Source organism: Crinia signifera, chromosome 4 (genome assembly GCF_055691185.1).
Source record: "Crinia signifera chromosome 4, ASM5569118v1, whole genome shotgun sequence".
Taxonomy (NCBI): domain Eukaryota; kingdom Metazoa; phylum Chordata; class Amphibia; order Anura; family Myobatrachidae; genus Crinia; species Crinia signifera.
In genome coordinates, this window is record NC_139220.1 from 97,164,086 (window position 1) to 97,188,919 (window position 24,834).

Here is a 24,834-nt window from a genome sequence, read left to right on the forward strand (position 1 = left end):
AGCAAGAGAGCTGGGGGTGCAGTACAGTAACGTCAGAGCTGCGGGGATGCAATAAAGTAGTTGAAAAGCTGGGGGTGCAGTAGAGTAACAAGAGAGCTGAAGGGGGCAGTACAGTAGTCAGAGAGCTGGAATTGGGGTGCAGTACAGTAGTGGGAAAGCTGGGAGATGCACTACAGTAGCGGAAGAGCTGTGGGGGGCAGTACATTGGCGTGACAGCTAGGGGTGCAGTACTTTAGCAGATCTGGAGTTGCAATACAGAAGCAAGAGTGTTGGGGGTGCATTACAGTAGCAGCAGAGCTGGGGGGTGCAGTACAGTAGAGGGAGAGCGAGTGGTGGTGCAGTATAATGGCAGAGCAGGGAGGTGCAATACAGTAGCAGGAGAGCTGGAGGGATGCAGTATAGTAGTCACAGAGCGGGGTTAGGGAGCAGTACAGTAGAAGGAGTCCGGGGGGGCTGCACTACAATACCGGTAGAGCTTGGGGGTGCACTAAAGTAGCATGAGAGGTGGAGTTGCAGTACACTAGATGGAGAGCTGGGTGTGCAGTAGAGTAGCAGGAGTGCTGAGTGGAGGTGCAGTACATTAGCAGGAGAGCTGAGAAAGAGTGTAGCACAGTAGTAGAAGAGTGAAGCACAGTAGCATGAGAGCTTGGGGAGTGCAGCACAGTAGTGGTAGAGTTTATGGGGGGTGCAGTACAGTAGTGACAGAGTTTGTGAGGGCTGCAGTACAGTAGTGGCAGAGCTGGGTGGTGCCATACAATAGCAGATGAGCTATTGGGGTTGTTGTATATTAGCGGCGGAGCTTGGGGGTGGGTGCAGTACAAGTTGAAAACTCCCAATGGTTTGCACAGAAGTACAGTACAGTATCAGGAGACTTGGGGGGGTGCAGTACAGTTGTGGGAGAGCTAGGGAAGTGCATTACAGTAGCAGCAGAGTTGGGGGGGCGCAGTACAGAACCGGGAGAGCTGGGGGTGAGTACAGTAGTCGGAGAGCTGAGGATAGGGCAGAACAGTATCTGGAGAGTTGGGGGTGCACTCCCGATTGGAAGAGCTGGGGGTGGAGTACATTAGCGATAGAGCTGGGGGGTTGCAGTAAATTAGCAGCAGAGCTGAAGGCATGCAGAACAGCAGCGGCAAGGCTTGGGGGAGTGCAGTACAGTAGTGGAAGAGCTGGAGGGGTGAGTACAGTAGCTGGAGAGCTGAGGATTGTGCAATATAGTAGTAGGAGAGCTAGTGGGTATAGTAGTGGGAGAGCTTGGGGGGTGGGGTGCCAGAGGCAGAACTACCATTGGTTCAGCAGGGGCAGTGCACAGGGGCCCCTGAGGACAAAGTGGCCACTGTCACACTCTTCCTGTCACCCACTGTTCTCCCAGTCATTCTCTGCCTCTCCCTGTCTCCTACTGCCTTCTTGCATATTGTGAACTTGGTTGGGATGGCGGAGGGGGCCCACAATTATAGTTTTGCACCTGGGCCCCCCACCCACACCTTCCACCACTGCAGGGTGCAGTACAGTAGCAGCAAAGCTGGAGGGGTTGGGGGTGAAGTCTGCATCGGCAGAGGTGTGTTTTGTGTTGGGGGGGGGGGTGGCACTGCAGCGGCAGTGGTGTGTGTCATACGGGACTAAGTAAAAACTAGACCCGGACAAGACCATAGAACGCTGGACCAAGCTCTGCATTCCAGATCTTGTAGTGTCCGCTCCGAGGGGTGGCTTGTCCGGGGGGGGGGGGGGGGGGGGGAAGCCTGTGATAGCTTTCAACAGGGACAAGGGGAATGGGAGATTACAGCATCCCTGTGTGGTCTGGACCATTCCGTTTTTTGCTACAAGCCCAGACATTACAGGGAGGCTTTATTCTCTCCCTCCTCCGTCCTCTCCCTTGTGACAGCTGTCACAGGAAGCCAGGGCCGGACTGGCCATCTGGCACTTCTGGAAAATGCCAGAGGGACTGATGGCCAGGTGGAACGATTTCTTTGTGCAAGATGGAGGCTCCGCCTCCCGATCAGCGCACAGAGAGAGCCACTGGACTTGTGGCGGGTCCAGCGGCTCTCTCTGTGCTCTACTGAGGTCCAGGAGAGAGAGGGGCATCACACGCAGCTAGTCCCCACTCTTCTGGGAGCGGCAGAGCACTCGCGCAAGGTGGATGTATGCGTGCACATTTGTGCGCCCATCATGTGCATGCGCGCCAAAAGTTACGCGCGCATGCACGAATGTCAGGGCCAATTTGATAGTCCGTCGCTGCAGGCAGCCCCCTGGATAGGACACCCCCGGACCGGACATAACAATCTCTGGAATGTGATGTCCGCTCTGGCATTCCGGGGTCTTGTTTTTACCCATACCCGTGTCATACTTGCCTACCTGACCCTCTCCATGCGGGAGAAAATGTTCTGTTCCTGGACTTCCCTGGTAATGTATGATTGCCATCACCTGTGGGGAGCTGGGTAAAGGTGTTTCACCACAGGTGCTGGCAATCATACATTACCAGGGAAGTCCAGGAGCAGAGCATTTTCTCCGTATGGAGACAGTCAGGTAGGCAAGTATGACCCGTGTCTTACTTGCCTACCTGACCCTCTCCATGAGGGAGAAAATGCTCTGTTCCTGGACTTCCATGGTAATGTATGATTGCCATCACCTGTGGGGAGCTAGGTAATTGATAAGAAAGGTGTTTCACCACAGGAGATGGCAATCATACATATCAGGGAAGTCCAGGAACAGAGCATTTTCTCCCTCATGGAGAGGGTCAGGTAGGCAAGTATGGCCCGGGTTGGGGAGCATTACAGCAGCGGCAGAGGTGTGTGTATGGGGGGTGCAGTATAGTAGCGGCAGAGCTGGGGGTGCAGCAGTACAGTAGCGGCAGAGTACAGTAGCGGGCACGCTGTGCCCGCCTCTGATTGGCGGAGGCGCTGAATGAATGTGTATACAAGGCAGTGTCAGCAGCGCAGGGGGAAGCAGTGCTTCAAATGCTCAGTAAGCAGAACCGCCAGCGTCTGCAGCGTCAGGTAGTTACTATGTAGCTGCTGCACTTGCTGTCGAGCCAGTAAGAGCTACAAACTTCTGGGTCACAGGCTGCTCCGTGCTCAGCCACACACAGGGGTAATATGGACCGTGTCTTCCAGTATTTGGGGGAAGAATCCGTGGAATAATATGAACTGCACAGAGAAGAAGCAGCGCTGAGCTTGAGTCCAAAGAACATTGCGTTTCCTGTACTGGACCCAGCGAAGGATGAGGACTGTGTTCAGCAAGTGGTAACATGTATTTAGGAGTCCTGTCTGCACCCTCACTACAATGGTAAGGACACTGCTTTTCATTATACTGATCTATACTGGGATTTTCTTATACACCTGCCTATCAGATTATATACCATCTGTACATCGTTCTGCAGGCTGTCATACCAGTACATTAGTGCTCTGCGTGTTACTGCTGTAAAAGTGCTCTAGGAATACAGACAGTGGTAGAGTAGTCTCACCCTCATGGCAATTGGGCTACAGTCTGTGCTCCTGCGCTGCTGGATGTGCCCCTTACTCTGTAGTGCTGATCCTGACTAGGGGAATGCCAGGAGAGGTTTCCCATGCAATGGCATGACGTGCTGAAAGTTGTCACACCAGCTCAGCCTTCCAAGAAAATGACATCTAATTCAGGAATCATTGTGTCCCTGACTGCAGTGCGATTTACATCAGGCTGGGGAGTCATCTGCTGTCAGTCTATTGCCCAAGTTACAGAGCCGGTGACTTCAACACTGCATTCTACTGTGCAAGAAGTATCCTAATGTAATGCATAGGTCTGTCTATCTATCTCAGCTGGCTCTTAAGCAAAAGCAGGCACTCCCTTGTCACATTCATTGACTAAAGAGTTCACATGTTCTTCTGATACGTATTCCAATAACAATGCAATCGTTTATTTTGATTCATCAGCAACAAATGAACCCCAAAATGAATATGGGCAGCATACACTATATGGATTTCACATGAAAATGAGTTCTTGTATATGGAAGTTTATTCGACATAATTGGATGTTTCAGCAACTAACCCCTTTTCTTTTATTATGTATAATCCAAAACCAGAAAAACAATATTACATTTACAATTGTTGATATTTCTCCTATAGAGGTGGGGAATACTGCTATCACTGCTAGTCGCAACTGCATTATTACCAGGATAGCCCCTGTCTTTTACTAGCAAATCTTTAGAATGAATGAATTTCTTATCTTGTATAATGTCTTTATTAGTGATACGTATATTGCTAATCTCTAATCTATGCACATAGAATTGGTTTATAACATACAATCCCATAGATCCTCAGCAATATAGAAGCTCTTTCAGCATTATATTAGTACAAAGGTTTCCTATCCTTAAGTTTAGACTACTGATTTGGAGCAAAAAACTAATAGGTATCTTCATTAATTGAATTCAGTTGGTTAAAAATGTAATTTATCATTCAAAAGAATCATATTTTCCATTAGTGTAATAATCAAGATAATATGATAATGATAACTACTGTAAGTAAATAGTTTGCAGCTTACACTTCATAAAGTTTGCAATTTACTAACTCCATCTACCCCCCCCCCCACACACACACACACACACAGTTAATTCCATGAAATGTTAGTATCATGCTGTGTACACACAGTGAGCTTCCCTTGCTATTTGACTTAAGATTCGAGTGCTATACAATCTTTGCTATCTCTGTACTATTTACATACATTTCATGCTATCTGCATTAGATTTGCACTATATAGCCATTGCTGCCCTGTCTATCTGGGTTTCTATTTGTGCTGTCACGGGAGTGCGCATCGGGATCGCTAGGTAAAAAACCTGTGTGATCTGCATATGATCTGCATGCAATTTTAACTATATAGTCAAAATCTAATGTCAAATCTCACCGTGTGTACATATGACTTTGTACCCAAAATATAGAGTGCATCTCCATAAGTATTGTATCCGTTCCAATATCTTGTTCTTTCATTTTGTATATTTTATCCTTTATGGAATACATTGTTCTGCTTTATGTAAATAAAACTTGTCTTTCATGCAATTAAGTGTCAGTAACATTGTTTAAAAGGGTTGCGCCACACCATACCATTTACTGTTGTACCTACACAGCATAAGCGTCAAATAATGGATATAGTTCTGTTGATGTGGAACATTTTCCTAAGCCTGTTCGGATAAAGCAAAGAATACCATGTGTCCTGAATTATCATACACTTTATTTGTATGCACTGAGCAGTGACTTCAACATTTCCATTGAGTTCATCTACTTCTACTGTCTATTCTGTATTCATTGGCACTTGTTCCCTCTGCCATGTTATAACTGACACTTCCTGTTTTGTAAACCTTTCAAATACCGCATCATGTAGTAGTGTCCAGTTTTATTATTTTACAGCCATCTGTGATCATTACTTTAGATTTGGTTGTGATTTTTCTGTGTATGTTATGTGACTAGCTTACAAGATATTGTCTGATAGGATCTTACAGGTGTCAGGACCTTCCTCTATGCGAATAATTGCCCCGATTTGTCTCCTTGATCAAAAATCGGACAGTGTATACCTAGCTTTATACAGATAGATATACACCATACAGTGTATACAGATATACAGTGTATACCTAGCTTTACTCGGTATTCGGTAGACAAATGCAATTACCTGCTTTAAAATAAACATAACCCTGTGGAAGACAAGTTTTATATTATATGTAATGTTAATTATCTAATTATGCATGCAAATTTTTTTAAATGTTTTATAAATCTTTGCACCAAAGGTATGCATATATAGGTGCTGCAGAGATATCCATATTTAGTATGAGTCATACTATGGGGGAAATTTAATAAGATAGGGGTTCTATTTCACATGGGATGTTGCTATAGGCAACCCATCAGAATTTTCTTATTTATTAAGCATCTTCTAGAAGATAACAGATGGTATCTGATTGGTTGCCCATAGCAACATCCCATGTGAAATAGAACTCCAGTCTTAGTAAATTTCCTCCACTGCATGAGTTTAGGGACCAGCCATAGCAATTTAGTATAGACAGTAATAGTAGAGAACTCGCATGCAGTCAGATTCTTTAATTAACATACTCCTGTAGAATACATCAATAACTATTAAAATAGAAGGTGACACATATATTTGTTTTCTGACTCCTATTTCCTATTTTATAACATGATAAATGAAAAACTTCTCACTGTTCTGTGCTGCAATCCCATTGAAAAATTTGTACATACTGTATTCAAATTACAACTTCCAAATGATCCAGAAAAACAAATTGAATGTATATTTGCTGAACAGGCTAAACAAGGAACACTGCTAATGGGCAAGACGGGCAGTGTAATGGTTAGCATTACTGCCTCACCGGGATGAGCTCATGGGTTCTATACTCGCCATGACCCTAAGTGTGCACAGTTTGTATCTTCTCCCCATGATTGAGTGGGTTTCCACTGGGTACTCCGGTTTCCTCTCACAATCCAAAAATATTCTAGTAGGTAATTGTCTCGCAGCAAAAAGTAACCCTAGAATGTATGTGTATGTATGTGGTAGGGAATATAGATTATAAGCTCCACTGGGGCAGGGACTGATGTGAATGTTCAAACTTTCTCTGTAAAATGCTGTGGATTATGTGTGCGCTTATATAAATACCTGATAATAAGTAATAAATAAATATTCTTGTTAATGAACATCAGCACTGTTCCCAGTTAGCAGTGCCAATTAGTATAACATTGCTGGCTAGAGAGGGGAAACAGATTGCCTCTACATATAAGACAGTATATTTATCTAAATGAGGGCGGAAGAAGCAGAGGTGGACTTAATTCATTATTTTAAAATATACTAATCTAAAGTAGCATACATTAAATGTAACACTTGGCAATTACTACTAAGATCACTCAATTTTTCTTGGTTCAGTATACAAAGCTCTGACCGATCTTATGTAAGTAGCTTCTATCTAATTATTTATTTTAGTTTTAGTTAGGGAGATAGGGCCTGAGCAAGCAGGTAAGAGCAGCCTTTCGCCTCAACGAACAGGCAAAACCATGCTGCACTGCAGGTGGGGCAAATGTAACCCGTACAGGTAGAGCATACTTGCCTACCCTCCTGGAATGACGGGAGCCTCCAGAAAACCAGGTCCCCCTCCCGACCCCCTGAAAAGGTGAGCAATTCTCCCGCATTGCCCCGTAGCCCACTTCCCCACTGCACCAAATGCCTGGTAAGGGTGTGGGGCTAAAATGGTGCAAATAGCATAATTTTAGCTCCTCCCCCGATCTGTGGACCTGCAGATTGCTGCATTTGCCTGCTAAGGGGGCGGGGCTTTGTTACATCAGCCTCGTCCCATCCTCCCGACATGCATTATCTGTCTCCTCTCCGGGTTCTCCCAGAGTGGAGGGGGGCAAAGTAGGCAAGTAAGAGAGCGTTAGATTTGGGTGGGGTATATTGTTTCTATGCAGGGTAACTACTAGTTGCTTTATTTTCATACTGCAGTTTAGGTTTCAGTTTGAAGACACCCCAACTACAGATGGAGCGTCCCTCTTCCTTGCAGGGGCTGGCAGTAGATTTGCTGCCAGCTGCCGGAAGGGGACGTGCGCACGTGCCCTTACAACAGAGCTCCCCCCAGGTCCCCGCCGCCAGTCCCCAACGCGGTCCGCCAGCTCCCCCCAACCCTGCCTGTCTCCGCTGAAGCAGAGACGGGCAGGGTTCCCATCCCCCTGCCATCAGGAAACATGTGGTAGGGAATATAGATTGAATGATCCACTGGGGCACTGGCTGATGTGAATGTCAAATATTCTCTATAAAGCGCTGCAGAATATGTGTGCGCTATATAAGAAACTGTAAATAAATAAACTAAATGTAACTGTCCCTACACATGTTACATCTGCTTCACCTGCAGTGCAACCTAGTTTTGTCCATTTGCTAAAAACTGCGCTTTGCGATCAAGTTTTACTAACTCCCCAGTGTTTGGTAAAAACGAGTTTATGCTAATGATGTTTGTGCCACCATTGGAATCTCGCATCTTTGCCAGACTTGTATACCTTCAGAAGAATTAAATTTGTGTTGAGAGCCTCTTTTAATCAGGAGCAATCATACAGAATTGTGTTTGCTGATTATCGTGGCTTGTTATCAATGTAGAGAAACCTGAGGGAAGTTTACAAAGATTTAAAAACCCTCGATAGAAGAGACGAAAATTTCTTATTATCTGTTCGGAGTTCTTTTTACATTTCAGTGCGCATCACTTATATTACTAGACTTTGCCAGTGGCAGACCATTATTTTTTTCTTAAGCCAAACCGAAACCTCTTTCTGAGCAACACCGAAATATGCTATGAGGAAAACGTATCTTTGAAGAACAAGAACTATGTTAACACTTCTATATGTGCTTTATGTACAATGTATTTCTTTGTAGTAAACAATTATATCTACATAAACACTGTCCGTCTGCAGGAGAGCAGGGATTTCAACAGAATTTTGGGCCACCTATCCTGTCATTGTTGTTTTGCTATTAGTATTGAGGAAGTTATTTAGACTGCATTGTATAATGTTATCAAAGCTTTGCTCAGTGGTAATATTTGCATACTGGTTTGTAGCCAACTAGAGGCAGAAATTGGAGACACCTACTTCTATGTCTGTATTTAAAATGTTTTGGTTCTTTCCAATAGTTCACTGTTTGAGGGATAAAACTTAAAGGAACACCAAAAGAAAATGTTAAGGTGCCCATACACTGAGGCGATTTGGTCCGATTTCGGCCGGTTGCGACCAATCGGCCCATTAAATTGGACCAAATTGCCTCTCCCTGACATGCCGTCAGGTCCGATGAGCGGTCCCGTGTGCCCATACACTGCTGCCTATCTGACCACCCTCCTGGAGGCGAGGGAGGCGGGAAGCAGGGACGCATTCGATCCATCACAACGGATCACATGCGCCCTGCCTGGCGGCTTGCCAGGGTATCTGTGTCCAAACACTGCTGTGAGACGTTGCAGCAGTGTATGGGCACCTTTACTGTCATACCACAGTTTAGCAGCCAATGTTTCAGAGCCATGTCTTGATAATAGCCACCCGTTTCTGAAATGTTGGCTACTAAACTGTGAGTCTGTGACATTTTGTTTGCCTGTCATATATAGTCCTATAGATTGGGAGTGCCAGGTTATCTATGTACTGTATGTATTTATCTATCTCTCTCTCTTTGGAGCCCAGCTATCAGGTAAAATCCTTCCCACCCATGTGCATGGCTGCAAATTTGTTTGCAGCTGTACACGTGAGGGGAAAACCATTTGCGCATGCACAGTTGACCTATCATCGGCAGGGCTGTGGATTTGCAGCCCTGGGTTCTGGTCTGAATCAGGCCCAATGTACACCTGCCCCTCCAGTAGTGCAATATGGTTTTACCAAGGTGCACAATTACTTTCGGCTTTCAAGTCTCTGCTGATTCTTTTTTCTTTACCAGGGTTACCATGATGCTTCAAAAAGTTACCAACAAAAACCTGTAGCTTGAAAAATAAATTGTGAAGTCTGTCACATTAGAGTTTCATTAAAATTGTGGTCTATCGAGCAGAACAGACCTGCATTGTATTGTAAGATGGAATTATTTTTGTCGGTCTCTGTGAACTAAATGAGGCAATTTTAAAAACAAAACTGAAATAATATACAGTATAACTTAGGTTATGTATTACGGTATGCAGTTAGAATGTCAACACCAGAATGTTTACTACGCAGTAGTAAATTTACTAAAGCTTCTAAAAATTAAAGAGGTCATGTTGCCCATAGCAACCAATAAGATTCTGTCTATCATGTATCTATTGCTAGACAGAATCTGACTGTTTGTTATGGATAACATCACCTTTTTTATTTTCAAAAGCTTCAGTAAATATAGAATAATGGTGGGATGTACTAAGGGGAAAATGTGGTAAAACACACATTTTTGGTGGTTTTAACGCATTTTCTAATGTACTAAGATCTGTCCGCCCCCGACTTCGCAAGGCAGGGTATCACCACCTTGGGGTGGCGATACTGTATAGAAGCCTATGGGCTTCTATCATCGCACGCCGCAGATGCAGACTTCCCTCCCCATCCTCCGTGCTGCTCCTCCTCCCCCAGCAGCATGTCATAGCCGTTGATGTCCTTCCGGCTGCAGGGGGCAGGAGGAGATTCACATTGTTGGTATTCAGTCTTCCGACAGTCAGAATATACATGAATTGTGAAAATCCACACGTATTTGGTCGAAAACTGCTGGGGATTTGACAATACATCGTCTGTTTTCAAACTTGCAGATTCTACTTTTTAAAAAGCAGAATTGACAAGCTTTAATGCGGTAGGAAATGGCTGCATTGAATAAATGTGTGACAATGTTTCCAACAATGTTTGTTTTTTATGCTGCTTGTAAGCCCGTTTCCTTTTTTTCTATCCCATGCATTTATTGCAGTTACTATTACTTCATACACTGAGCGCCATACAAGCTCCAGAAATAAATATACATTTTACTAACATGCAGTATACTGCTTCACTCCCAATTTTTCTTTACCAAAGAAATCTTCTATTTCAATGACAGTGGTGGGTATAGTACCTCAATTTAGTGCTGCAGACAAGCTGAATTTATTTGGTTTCTCTCCAACCATAATGTTAAGCAGATTCCTAAATATGTCTGAAAATTGTATGGCTATTCATTAGAGATTATGCATTTACATTCATAAAAAAAAAAAAAGCCAAAAGATTTCTCATTAAAAAGAAAATTGGCCCTTGCCACTGTAACATTACGGAGAACAAAAGGTAATTAGAAAAATTGCAGTCAACAAGGTAATTTATCAGGAGTGGTGTAGTATTAAAATGCAACCTCTACTATGTGTGGGAAATCTTGATGAAGTTTCTCTTTAGCTGATGTATCACACAGATTTTCAAACGTAACATGTCAGTTGCTAATAATGACCCATCACTGCCCAATGGTGGTATTTTCAAGTGATAATCCATGTTTAACATCCGTTATTCAATATGAGAAATTTACATTTTCAAAAAGTGTACAATATAGACCAGCAGTCCCTTAATAGGGTGCCCTGTCCTGGCCCCGCCCCCTAAGTGCATGATGTCATACAGAGAGGACGGGTCCGCAAGCACCAAGAATTGCAATACTACTTCCTGAAGGGAGCTGTTTCAGATGCATTGCAAACCAGTAGTAAGTATGCGTTTGACAGTAAAGGTGTCACCACTGAACCGTGTGGTCTATGCAGCTGCACTGCTCATCCACCCCCTAGTTATGGCTCTGAAGACCAGTTATATAAATATCATGGGTATATTCTATTAATACAAATAAATATGATTAAAGTATCTATGCATAGTAAATATAAGGAGAAAAGCTGAAATATACAGTGCCATACTTAGGGCATTATTCTGAGCTGTAAGCTGGTCCGAATATGCAATTTTTAGTAAATTACACATGCATCACAGCAGACATATGCAATGCAGAAGAGCAAAAATTGATGAGTCCTGTATCTCGGTCACTGCTCAACAACAGATCAATGATGACATAGAGGCATTCACACATACAGATGGAGCCAGCCTCCCCCTTGATGTCAGCGTGACAGATTTCATTAGTGGGCACTGGCGGAGAGGCGGGCCGGCGGTCATGTGAGTATCCCACACGCTCACTCATCCACAGCGGAGAATGAGACGCGCACCTTGTCTGCTGGCTGCCGGCATCACAGTGTGATGAGAGAGGCTCCATCTGTAACAGGAGTTTCTTGTGGGCATTCTATTATTGTACAGGCAAGGATGTGCCATATACTGTATATTAGCAGTACAGGGATGTAGAGGTGGATTATCCCGGGATCAGGGACTCTGCCACGTCCCGTGTCTGGCATCAGGGGACTGCTGCCTGCCTCCCGCAGCACATGGGTCCTGGCATAAGGGGACCCACTGCTGCCTGCCTCCTGCCTAACATTTTATAACACTGAATTGGCTATCAGCCCGGCACCCACAGCCCTGGGTTTCACCCATGACCCTTGGGTGCCCTAGGGAGTACGGCCAGGGGTGACTAGTTGGGGGTGATGCTGCGGCCTCTAGAGACCACTATAAATGTGTCCCTGGGCTGTGGCGTCCCCCCCCCGGCTAATGGAGCCCGGTGCTGGTTGCAGAAATACGGGGGGCCCCTTCATATTTTGTCCCCCCTATTATTGTAAGCAGGACTGGTCCAGGAGCCCGGTGCTGGTTCTTTTGGTACTTGTGTAGTTTCACAGCAGCAGTTACGTAGTCAGCATAGTGTCCCTGTCAGAATCAGCGTAGTGTTCCCGCGGCCAGCGTAGTTAGTGTAGTCAGCGTCAAGGTCAGTATCAGTGTCGTGTTCCCGCAGTCAGTGTAGTCAGTACGTTCGCGGTTAGCCGGAGTTTACATAGTTAGCGTAGTCAGTCAGTGTTGTGCAGTTGGTGTGTAGTGAGCATAGTCAGTATGTTCGCAGATAGCTGGAGCTTACGTAGTTAGCGTAGGATGACATGACAGGTGCGAATGTGTTCCTGAAACACCCCCACTAGCCACGCCTGCCCGATGCGTGGTGAGTGCAGTGGTACGCGTCCTCCCAACCTATTCATACCCCCACTATCCTCGTCGGCGTGGAGTTGATTTTATAAAGTGTGGTGAACACAGTGAGCCACCGAGCCCGAAGATCGTTTTATGCGTCGCTGAGCTCGCCACACCTTATAAAATCAACTCCATGCCGACGTGGACAGTGGGGGTATGAACAGGTAGGGAGGACACGTAACGCATCCCCTCACGGGGCTCGTACGGTGACTACACTGCCTACGCTAAGTACGCAGGGCTGCCACGGGGACACTACGCTGACTACGCTAGGCAGCTGTTGGGCTACGCTGACAACGTAGCTTAGCCTACGCTGAAAATGTAGCGAAGCCTGCTGCCGTGAAACTACACAAGTACCGTTCTTTTAAATACAGGGTTATATTTTACGTGCAGGTAATTTGTCGTGATCAATTTAATTCCCTATATATTTATCCAAAAGATATGCAGCTGTGCACAGTACCTGTAAAGAGATTAAAGTTATCTGCCACTTTAATCCGAACTTGCCGTTTCATTTTATTGCTTGTTAACATAAAGTCTAATAGACTGCCAACACCTTTCTGTTTGGCATCACAAATAAAATAAGGTGGCATCACTTGACCTCCTGGCATTTCTTAAAGATCCACATTTTCATTAACCTCTACACATGCTTTGTACAGCGAGACAGCATCCATCCATGATCCACATGAAAATCAGTTTTTCTGAATATATGTTTTTAAATGAAGACAAAATTAATCTTTTTTTTTTTTAAGTTAATGCAAATAAGACATTTCCAGGCTCTATAAAATGGGACACAATATAGAATGTGTTTTGTGAAAGTAAGTCTACATTTGCCAGTTGATAAACTTCTATTTTAAGAAAACCTTTTTACCCCATCCCCCTACACCCCCAACCTCTACTCCTAGATGCTTCTATAGTATAATTCTCACATAGTTTCTTATTTGGGGCTCCTCTCTGATGTGAGATTGATGCAGTAGCGTCTATAAGCAGTCTCAGTATATCCTGAGAAGCAGTCTCCCGCATCATTTCCCATGGGAACCACTTTCCAGTAGTCTTGCAATCAGCGATCTGTTTGAGCTACATTACATTACATGCCAGCCCTCTGTACAGGACAGCAGTAGACAGATCCCATCTTCTACCTGTGTTGTAGGTAATAAAAGTGACTTCCTTAAAAGGTACCAGGAAGCTGCAATGTGTGTGTATTGACATTCCTCACCAGACCCAGCTAACCCCTGAGGTCTGCAAACATATAAGCATTTGAGATGAAAAGTGCTGACATATGGCAGTGCCCAGATGCCATCTCTGCAACAAGTGCAAACACGGTCATACAAATGCTCCATATCCCAAGGGTCAAACTTTTCAAACTGTTCAGCTGGCAAGTGATTTCAGTGAAATAACTAACTGCATATTCTCTGGCCTTTTTGCCATTTATATTGTGTCTTTCTCCCCTTTAAGAATATCTGAGACCATGCAATTGCTTTCTTGCAGTATTCGATATAATAAAAGCCTATCGCTGCTATTTAAGTCGATGGTGCACCAGCGGCTACTAGATGGCACCCAGTGGAGCTCCGTTCACACAAATCTTCTAGAATAGGGGCGTCCACACCTGTCCTCCAGATCTACCAACAGTCCACTTTTTCAAAATCACCTAGCCTGGTGCACATAACTGTCACATTTTAAAAACATCCTACTATAGATCCACAGGTTGCCTAAAATATATGAACTGTTGGTAGAACTTGAGGACAGGTTTGGCCACCCCTGTTCTAGAAGTTAATCGAATCTGATTGGTTTGCTATGGGCAACTTAAAGAAAAAAAGAACATTTGAAGCAGTCCCAAGGCGCAGCCGATCTGTGCAGCCACAAGTCAGATGAGGGACCACAAAGGCGTCCCCACTGGCAGAGAATACAGAAGAAAACAAACTTGTAGGCGCTGTATTTGTTGTCACGATTAATAGACAGAGATCATCGCATGGTGATTCTGGAGGACTCATTGCAAAAGATACCTTATGTGTGTATCTCCTCCCATTTCCTTGTGAGTTTGGTACGGATTCTCTCTGAAATCACCGGGCTCTATTATAATAACCCTCTTAGTAATACTCCACTATGATACATTGCATTTATACTCTTTTGCATGTACACCGAATACCGACTGAGGAACCTCTGTCTATTAATCGTGACAACAGATCCAGCGCCGACAAGTTTGTTTTCTTCTGTATGCTATGGGCAACTCAGTGCCCCCGCTGTCTGTGCACCAGCCTCCTCCTGCATGATGCTTTCAGCAATCAGTCTGGGACCTGCCGACTAGGAGCCCTTGAATGCTCGCTGCCTACCATGCTGCCCAGATGCAAGGTACCAGCTGCAAGGCACCAGGGGAGGGGGGGCAAGGTACTGGGGGTGGGAGGGGGGGCAGGACAGGTACCAGGGGACACGAGTGGATTGAACGGTTTACTGCGATGTGAATGGTACTTAAACGCTATTTAAAACAGTAATCTACTGCAATGTGAAAGCTAATACCGTTTTAAATACCGTTTAGAAATACCAGTTCTTTAAACGACTTGGCAGTGGGAAAGCAGCATAAGGTGCAGATATTCAAGAATGTTTGGGAACCAATGGTGTAAAATACTGTATTAAGGATAATGAATGTCAACATTATTTGGAGCAGGTTTAGCCATAGCCTCAGATCAGGCCGGACAGAGCAGGGAGGGGAGCTGGACAGAGAGGGTGGTGGGATCTTGGGGCTCTAGCAGAAGCAGATACTTTATGACGTTTAAAAAATATATATATATTTCAAGTATTCATTTTTTTTTTTTTTTTTTTTTTTTTAATATATATGGTCCTGGGTCATGTCATGAAAGGCCCACAACTTTCTAGGTATCAGAGTTGAGATATTAACCCCTTTTTTGCAATTTAACATTCAATTCAGTCTCGTTTAAAATTAATTGTCATTTTTATTATTATTATTATTATTATTATTATTATTATTCAAAAATGGTCTACATTGAATGTTGAACAATGTTAATGTTCTTATTTTAAAGTGGCTCACCATTGGATCTGCTATTAGCGCTAGGGCTGTTGAGCCTGACTAGACGTTGGACCTGAAATGGTAAAAAAATAATAATGCAGTAGCTTCTAGGGAACTGCTATGTCTGCTAACTTACAGCTAAATATAGCATTTACTAAACTTTAGGTTTAGAACAAAAGAACAATATCACTGATCCCACAGCAAAGATGCTATGCGGTCTAGAGCTGTAAAACTTCTGTCTTGAAATTTCTGTTGGTAGTCATGGAAACATTGATAATTCAAACATTGGAGAATGAGAGCAAGATGGCTAATTGGTCACTTTCCCTTTATGTATATTGCAGTGGGACCTTCCAGTTCACCGCTTCCTTTCTCACCCACATACTCATCAAAAATCCTTACAGCTTCCATTTTTGTTTAGCGCTGACATTATTATGTTCGTGTGTGTAATTATACACAGACCATCAAGGTGCCATTAGAGGCATAAAGTTTAGCTTTTGATTCTGTGCGCCCTACATAACTCTTTTGTGCGCATAGGAATAATGTAATTATGTATTGTTATATACAGCTTCAGTGAGTAACCATGAAAACGCATTAAAGATAAAAATACATGTAACAATGTTACTCTATAGATATTGAAAAAAAATATTATATCATCTAATCATTCTTATATCACAAACATACAAGAAGATTTAGGCTCTATGTACATAACCTTGAAAAGTACCAGCCTATCGGCTCCTAGCTGCTCTGTTACATTGTGCGATTGCTGCTAGCCCTTCGCAGCGCATCATCCTAGTGCTGATGCACTATGTATCTCCCCTTGCCAGCACCATTAACATACTTGCCTACCTGTCCCTCTCCATGTGGGAGAAAAATGATATCCAAAGCTGGTTTTTAATGATTTGATATATATATTTTTTTTTTTTTTGCAATTAGCTAAAAATAAGTGAATGAAGTGCACCTTAAAGCCATATGATTACCAGGGTTGTCATTTTGGTAATGCAAATGTAAATTTTTTTTCCCTATATTTTCCTTATGCATGGGGACTGCTCTAAGGCAGCGGTAACAGAGTGAGCACCGGTATTGGATCTGAGTACATAGTGATTCATTTCCTGAGCTCACTGAAAAGGGAACTATTATCTTTTAGACACTAAGGGGTACACAGTGGGTACACACTGTGCGATTTTGCTTGCGATCCAATCCCGATTCTATTGGGATCAAACCGGATGGTACGCAAAATGCATTCAATTTGACTATATAGTACAGGTGTGTACTGGTCGGCCCCTGCAGAGAGAGAGTTAGATTTGGGTGGGGTGTGCTGAAACTGAAATCTAAACTATAGTTTAAAAATAAAGCAGCCAGTATTTACCCTGCACATAAACAAAATAACTTGCACAAATCTAACTCTCGGCTTGTAACATTTTGCATACCTGCAGTACACATGGTTTTGTTCAGTTCAGTCTGAATTAGGCCTTTAGCTGGGAATCTCACTGCAGTTTCCACACGCAAGGGGCTTGTTACATACTATACCCAGTACTGCTTTATCTCAGGGAATGCTCCAGCAAAGATGATTTTCTGTTCCAGTGCTGCTTTATGCTGCGACATTTGCTAATTGGTTGGTACCACTTTAGCTCTCCCAAATAAAGTGGATATTTGATGGGGGAAAACACAAAGGTATCAATTTGTCCACTGTTTGTATAACATACAGGGGTGTAAGTATGGCGGTGCGGCATACCAGTAAAACATATTGTGCCGGTACCCTGTACCACCATAACAAATACCCCAGAACTGTGTAATGCGCATATGTAAATGGTGTATAGCCTCCGCTGCCCCGCCACAGCTGATTTCGGAGGGGAGCGCATCACGCGTCTCTCCTTCCCCTCCCTGTGTCACTGTGACTGGGCTGTCAGCCAATCAGTGCTTATGGGCCGGCAGCCAATCAGGAGCCAGCCCGCAAGATATGGTTGGCTGACGGCCCATTCACAGTCAGGGAGGGACACAGTGAAGCCGGGGAAGGAGAGATGCGCGATGCGCCAAATGGAATCGAAGCAGAAGTGGCAGCAGCATTCATGGCGGCGGGGGACTGGAGTGGGAGAGGAGACTCTGACACAAGAAGACAGCCATCCCAGCACTGCAGGAGTCAGGACACGGAGGGTGAGTTGTGGTGCTGCTGCTGTTGCTGGCGCCTTATTCTGGCACTGTGGGGCATTTATGTGTGGCACTGTGGGGGCATATGATATCTGGCACTGTGGGGCATATGTGTGGCACTGGGGGCATTCTTAGCACTGTGGGGGCATATGATATCTGGCACTGTGGGGCATATATGTGTCAATGTGGGGGCATACTTAGCATTGTGGGGGCATGGCACTGTGGGGGCATATGTGTGGCACTGTGGGCATACCTAGCACTATGGGCGAATATGTGTGGCACTGGGGGCATACCTAGCACTGTGGGGGCCTATATGTGTGGTACTCTTGGGGCATATCTGGCACTGTGGGGGCATATGTGTGTGGCACTTGGGGCATATGTGTGGCACTATGGGGGCACATCTGGCACTGGGGGCATTTTAGTAATGGGCATCAGTTGTGCAGCAGCGCAATGGGCATTATAGCATGGGTAATATGTATTGGGTGTGTGACGCGTAACAGGCATTACTGTGTAAATTTTGTCCGAGCGCCATTGGCGCGCAATATCCCTGTTTGTGGTTTATCTGGCTCCTACATTTTGTGTGCAGGATGCAATGCACAAGCCCAAACAGAAATGTCATCGTGTTCTAAAGTTTTGTCATGAAGCCACTCCCCCTCATGTCATATGACCATGCCCCCTGACCACGCCCATTCTTTGGCACGCAGCACACTCCCACTGAAAATTTTTTTCTACTTACACCACTGATGCATACCTCCCAACATTCAGAGGGATGAAATGGGGCGTGACCTCACGGGATGGCCACGATTGTGAGGCCACATCCCTGTTTCACTGATGTGGGGGCATGGCCAGCACTGTGAGTTGCTAGCCATGACCCCTGTACCCTCTGACTCCCTGAATGATTATCGCTTTAAAAACATGTCCGAGTTTGGCTGGCATCCCACACCTCTGCTTAACTTGGGTGGTATTGCACCCCACCCCTGTGGCCTAATGCGAATCACTTTTCTAACACGTGATGGGCCTGATTCAGACCTGCTCTCTGGGCTGCACATATTCACAGAGTAGCATGCATATAACTGCTGCTCCAACGAGCCCATGCTAACAATCAAATGACCTCCTCTTCTCACAGCATGAAAGTAGCCCAGTGCTTTCTTTTCTGCTGCATGGTTTTCTCGGAAATGAGGGTGGGCTCTGACATCATGTGATGTCATCCACCTGCCCCAAGCAGGCAGAGGATCGCCTGCATTCTCTGGGAACCACCCAGCATTTTTTCTATGGGTGTGTCCACCTTTTGTGTGGGCATGCCCATGAAACACTGTCTACCCTGGATTGCCCCCTGGCTGCCAATCAATGTGCGAATGCACCGCATCGCTGAAGGCGTTTTCTGCGGGAGTTCTCACATGGGCATTAACGCCTGGTCACAGCGTAGACCTGCCTAAATCGGCCCCCAAATGATTTTCAAAACTTTTCAGTTGTAGTTGACATATGACACCTCATCAGGCTCCTGTGGTTCTGCTTGTGATGGTTTTGTCTATACAAACCACACATACAATTAATTCTGTTATTCCAGAGCCTGTCTTCTGAAAAATCAAATATAGGGAGGAAAAGTAAAGCTAACAGTCTATGATTGTTTAGTTGCCAATAAGTATTGGATACAATGTGAATCATGTGGAAAATGTGGAATGATTGATGCGTTTAATCAGCGTGTCAGACAGATACATGTTTTGCACCCATATAAGTCTGATTAGGAAAGTCATGTTCCACTTGTTAACTGTAAGTCATCTAGTGGATAGCTGTCTCACCAGCATTAACAGCAGCGTGGCATATACCATATATCTGTCAAAACCATAAAACCACTGATTACTTGAGAGAAAGGTGACAAAGCGTTATTCATTGATGTTGCCATTGTTTATGTGCAGCAGAAAATGTCAGCTTGGTAAAAGTCATTACATTTCCAGTTCTACTTGTTTAAGCATAGAAATAAACAATTTAGCAAAAATGAATTGGTAAAGGCCCCCATACACTATGCGATTTGGGCCCGATTTCACCCGATTCGGATGAATTGGGCTGTGAAATCATCCCAAATCGCATGTTTTGACACCCTATCCGACCCGATGCGCGGTCCTGTGCGCATCGGATCAGAGTCGGGCATTGCACCGGCTGCACATAAGATTTCCTAAATCTTATGTGCAGTCTCCGGGCAGGGTCAGCAGGCGGGGGACGCCGGGGAAGGTGAGCTGACAAAAAGTCAGCAGGCGGGGGACGCCGGGCATGGGGAGAGGCTGGCAGGGGCAGCTGACACTATAGACAGCGGGCGGGGGGACGCCGGGCATGGGGAGAGGCTGGCAGGGGCAGCTGACACTATAGACAGCGGGCGGGGGGACGCCGGTGAACCAGCGAAGGGAACCAGCTCACTGCTGGGCAGGAGGACCAGGCAGACGCAGCTTCAATACAAACGAATGGGGAGGCAGTGATTGGCTGAGAGAGCTCTCTCAGCCAATCAGCAATTGGCTGAGAGAGCTCTCAGCCAATCACTGGCTCCCCATTCTTTGTATTGGTTTTTTTCTTCCTTGAATCTGCATCTGCCTGGTCCTGCCCAGCACGTGAGCTGTTCCTCTCGCCGGTTCACCGGCGTCCCCCCGCCCGCTGCCTATGTGTACACTGCCCCTGCCAGCCTCTCCCCATGCCCGGATCAACCGTGTCCCCGGCCAGCTGACTATTTGTCAGCTCACCCTGCCCAGCTGTTCCCTGCTGCTCCCCAGCGTCCCCCACCCGGCTCTCCCACTGCAGCTCCCTGGGGACTGCATATGATAAATCCATGAGATTTATCATATGCAAAATTTGGCACATCAAGTGCCTAATCGTGTGTCCCCCCTCCCGGGGAGCTGCAGGGGAAATCAAGTCCGACTTGTCCCTAGGACAAGTCGGACTAATGTATGGGGGCCTTAAGAGTAAAGGGCCCCTTACACTTGTGAGCTTTTTTTCAGATTTGACCCAATTCAGATGGATTGGGCCAATTTTTCTGACAAAATCTGATGTGCCTCATGTGTAGGACCAAAGGCACAATCCCATGCGCAATGGGTCTAACCAAGAGATTGATCCTCCTGCACATAGGATAAATCTCAAGCCAATGAGGTCCAACTTGTTGGACAAGAGTAAGGGGGCCTTTATGGTGAGATGAGCTTAATTCATCATGTCATCAGTATCACTGTGGGCCGCACTGTACCGGCACTATCATGCCGGCAATATTAAAATTCTATTGAAGCTATTTAAATGGTTTTGGCAGTATAACCGCATGTTTTACATAATACTGATGACACCATTAAAATACGTTCAGTAGCATTTTAGCCTTGTTTAAATTGGTGTGTTGGCATACTGTAGTTCTGGCCACAGTAACAAAGGGCCTAATTCAGACCTGATCAAAACCATGCTGCACTGCATGTGGCAGATGTAACATGTGCAGAGAGAGTTACATTTGGGTGGGGAGTGTTGAAACTGAAATCTAAATTGCAGTATCAAACTACTGTAAAGTAGCCAGTATTTACCCTTCAAAGTAATAAAATAACTCGCCCAAATCTAAAGGCCCATACTTACTGGGCAGGGCCGGATTAAGGAGGGGGCACAGGGGGTCAGTACCCCTGGGCCCCCCTCTATCTAGGGGACCTCTGTGTTTTTTTTAGTTAAAGGTTTTGTGCATGGGAGTGGGGTAGAGCTGCAGCTTTATCTATCTACCAATGTGACAATGATTAATGGTGCTGAGCATCGGGAGAAAGGCACACTGAGTGCACAAGTGTGCAGTGCATTACTGGGAGTTGACTAAGCCCATGAGACTTTGCACAAGAGGTCAGAGAGTTTTTCGTTTAAAAAAATATGTATTGATAAAAAAAAAACAATATTAGGACACCACAGACTGCTCCCCTGTATAATAATAGGACCCCAACAGGCCTCTCCCCCTGTATAATAACAGGACACTACAGGCTACTCCACCTGTCTTATAATAATAACAGGACACCACAGGTTGCTCCCCTGTGTAATAGGACCCCCACAGGCTGCTCCCCCTGTATAATATCAGGACACCACAGGCTACTCCCCCTGTTTTATAATAACAGGACCCCACAGGCTGCTCCCCCTGTATAATAACAGGACACAACAGGCTGCACCCCCTGTCTTATAATAAAGGGACCCCCACAGGATGCTCCCCCTGTATAATAATAACAGGACACAACAGGCTGCACCCCCTGTCTTATAATAAAGGGACCCCCCTACAGGATGCTCCCCCCTGTATAATATTAATAACGGGACCCCCACAGGCTGCTCCCCCTGTATAATAACGGGACCCCCACAGGCTGCTCCCCCTGTATAATAATAATAACGGGACCCCCACAGGCTGCTCCCCCTGTATAATAATAATGGGACCCCCACAGGCTGCTCCCCCTGTATTATTAATAATGGGACCCCCACGGGTTGCTCCCCCTGTATAATAATAAAGGGACCCCCAAAGGCTGCTCCCCCTTATAATAACTGGACCCCACAGGCTGCTCTGCCTTTAGAGTCCCTCTTACCTGATCTTGACGCCGGACCGAGGCGGGCTGCAGCATTGGGAAATAAAAGTAGAACACAGAGTCTCTGACTCCGACTGGTCTCCAGAAACATGGCCGCCGGCCTCCTGCACTAGACATGTCTTCAGTGCAGGAGGCCGGCGGCCATGTTTCTGGAGACCAGTCAAAGACTGGTCAGCCGTGGCTGCGGCAGCAGCCTAAGAACAAAGGCAGCCCGCACACAACTTGATTGAGCGGCCCGGGGGGTATATGGGACCCTGCTCCCGGCCCAGCCCGCCACTGGTTGCTTTATACTGAGCACACTGCTCCTTCAAAATAATAACAAAAGTGTCACGCTGGGGTCACAAATTCAGGATTAGCAGATACCAGGAACAGGGTGTATTTGGACTTCATGGCCCTCTGTCTGGGTTCCTAGTTATGGGCACTGGTGTCTATTGGAGCACAAACTAATTGTTTGTTTGTAGTAATGTAGTGATCCGACTGGGAAAGGACCAGATGGGAAAATAGAACAGGCAAGAGCAGGCAGGGAATGGAATACAGGACAATAAGAAATCAGTACCTGTAATCTGCTTGAGAAACACACTGGGCAGCCCAAAGGCTTGGATGTTGGTGTATTTTTTGGGAGCCTATACACTGACAGGCATAGGTACTGTGCCTAGTCTTCCTTTATAGTATGGGAACTTGAAATTGGTGCCAAATGGGACATTATGTTTTTGCGCTACAGTACATTTAAATTGCAGACAGAGCAGCACGAGTATCCCTATGAGAGATTTGGCTGCCTGTCCGCTGCCATGAGCAGGACTGAAGCAGCCCAAGAAGAACTGCTGGCCAATACAAATGATAGCAGTAGCTGCCCCCGACTGCCCACCCACCACAGACCCGCTGTAACACAAGAACACCACTGCCTCCAGACCCAGTAAGTGAGACATGATGAGATGTTCATTGTTTAGGGAGGTTGGGGCACCATAGAAAATTTTCATCCTGAGCATTACATGTTCTAGAACAGGCCCTGATGGTGCAGAAAAGCAAAAGTGGACTCCAAACAGGTAGTGTACACACCAATATCACCAAGCAACCTAAATCTTACTACAATTTACTGCAGTTTTGCTCACCTCTATTCCTGATTAAAAGGTCCCATGGCCTAGGTCAGTGGTAGCCAACCCTAGCCCTCGAGAGCTACCAACAGTGCACATTTTCCAGACAACCTAGCTGCTGCACAGCTGCACTCATTAATCACTGACACGTTTTAAAAGATCCACAGATGGAGCTAATTAGCTCACTTGTGATTCTGTGAGGAGACCTGCAAAACATGCACTGTTGGTAGCTCTCGAGGACTAGGGTTGGCTACCCCAGGCCTAGGTAATGCTCTGAGTCTGCTCAGACATGCTCTTCCTGTCACAGGATATAACCCTACAGATTGCAGACAGTTTGGATCTTTTATTAAAAACTAGAACTGTCATGATGGGGGCAGAAAGGCAGCTAAACTTGCCTCACACCGGAAGTATTTGTCTGCTCCTTAACGTAGCACTGATTTGGTAACTGCATTCAGCTTGGGCTCAGTGTTAATTATTACCAGGGCCGGCGCCACCACTAGGCAGGTCTAGGCATTTGCCTAGGGCGCCGGCCACTGGAGGGCGGCAGTTCGCCCCTAGCCCCCTGTGCAAAGGGGGTACCTGCTGTGCCGTCTGGGGAGCGGGCAGGGGGGTCCATGCCGGCTTCTGACAGGAGCCGGGCTATGCGGGAAGCGCTGCCGGGTTTGAGATTCAGCCAATCAGCGTGCGGCCAGTGTTTTCAGAACAGAAGTGCTTCCCGCGCTGCCGCATATCACTAGTTATTTCTTATTCACTGCAGGGACCCTCCGCCGCCGCCAGCTTTATACACAGCGCGGCAGGTACCCATGCGGCAAGGACACCACTGCAGGCTCCTGTAAGACACCAGCATGGACCCCCCTGCCCGCTCCCCAGACGGCGCAACAAGTACCCCCTGGCACCGGGGCGCCCCCACCCCGACTCGCCTGGGGCGCTCCGGTGCCTTGCACCGGCCCTGATTATTACCTTAACATTGGTTAATCCAGTAAGTCAAATCTAAAGCAGCCCATACACGCTGCGATCCCGGCGGGTCCGATGTGTGCTTTGAGGTGCGCGTTACGCGGCACCTCATCACACAGTACAAAAAGTATGTGCTGCACATACTTTTTGTACTTGATATTCATCGCATCGCATTGCATGCACAAGGCATGCTATGCGATGTGATGGATGCTATTGTAGCCCAGAACGCACGCCGGGATCGCAGCGTGTATGGGCAGCATAAGTCTGAGAAAGACAAATCTACTGTGGCTTACTTAAATGAGTCCGCTGAAAGATAACATCACCAACGATTTAGTTTGTTTTTAACTGTTATTCACCTTTGATATTTAAATAACCAGATTCACCACAAGATTTATTAGAAAATGTATATTTGGCGAACAAGCCTAAGTGGACTCCTCTGTGCTTCATATATGGGGTGGAATGCAGCAAGCTTAAAAATGTGGAAAAAAGCTGCCAACAGGGATAGATGGAGAAACTGCACCTTCCAAAGGGTTGGTGTATAT

General features: G+C 45.8%; 1 protein-coding gene across 3 annotated transcripts in view; it reads left to right on the forward strand.

Moving 5' to 3' along the window:
* Positions 1–2,926: 2,926 nt before the first annotated feature.
* HTR4 (5-hydroxytryptamine receptor 4) overlaps positions 2,927–24,834 on the forward strand; it is a 468,365-nt gene continuing 446,457 nt past the window's right edge. For 2 of the 3 annotated variants that reach the window (XM_083182033.1, XM_083182032.1), the window contains exon 1: positions 2,928–3,279. Coding sequence is in view for 2 of the 3 variants with exons in the window: in XM_083182032.1 (XP_083038158.1) it covers positions 3,242–3,279 (38 nt within the window). In the remaining variant the exon portion in view is untranslated. Of the gene's footprint in view, positions 3,280–24,834 lie in introns of all 3 variants that reach the window. The other variant, XM_083182034.1, reaches the window with a different exon arrangement.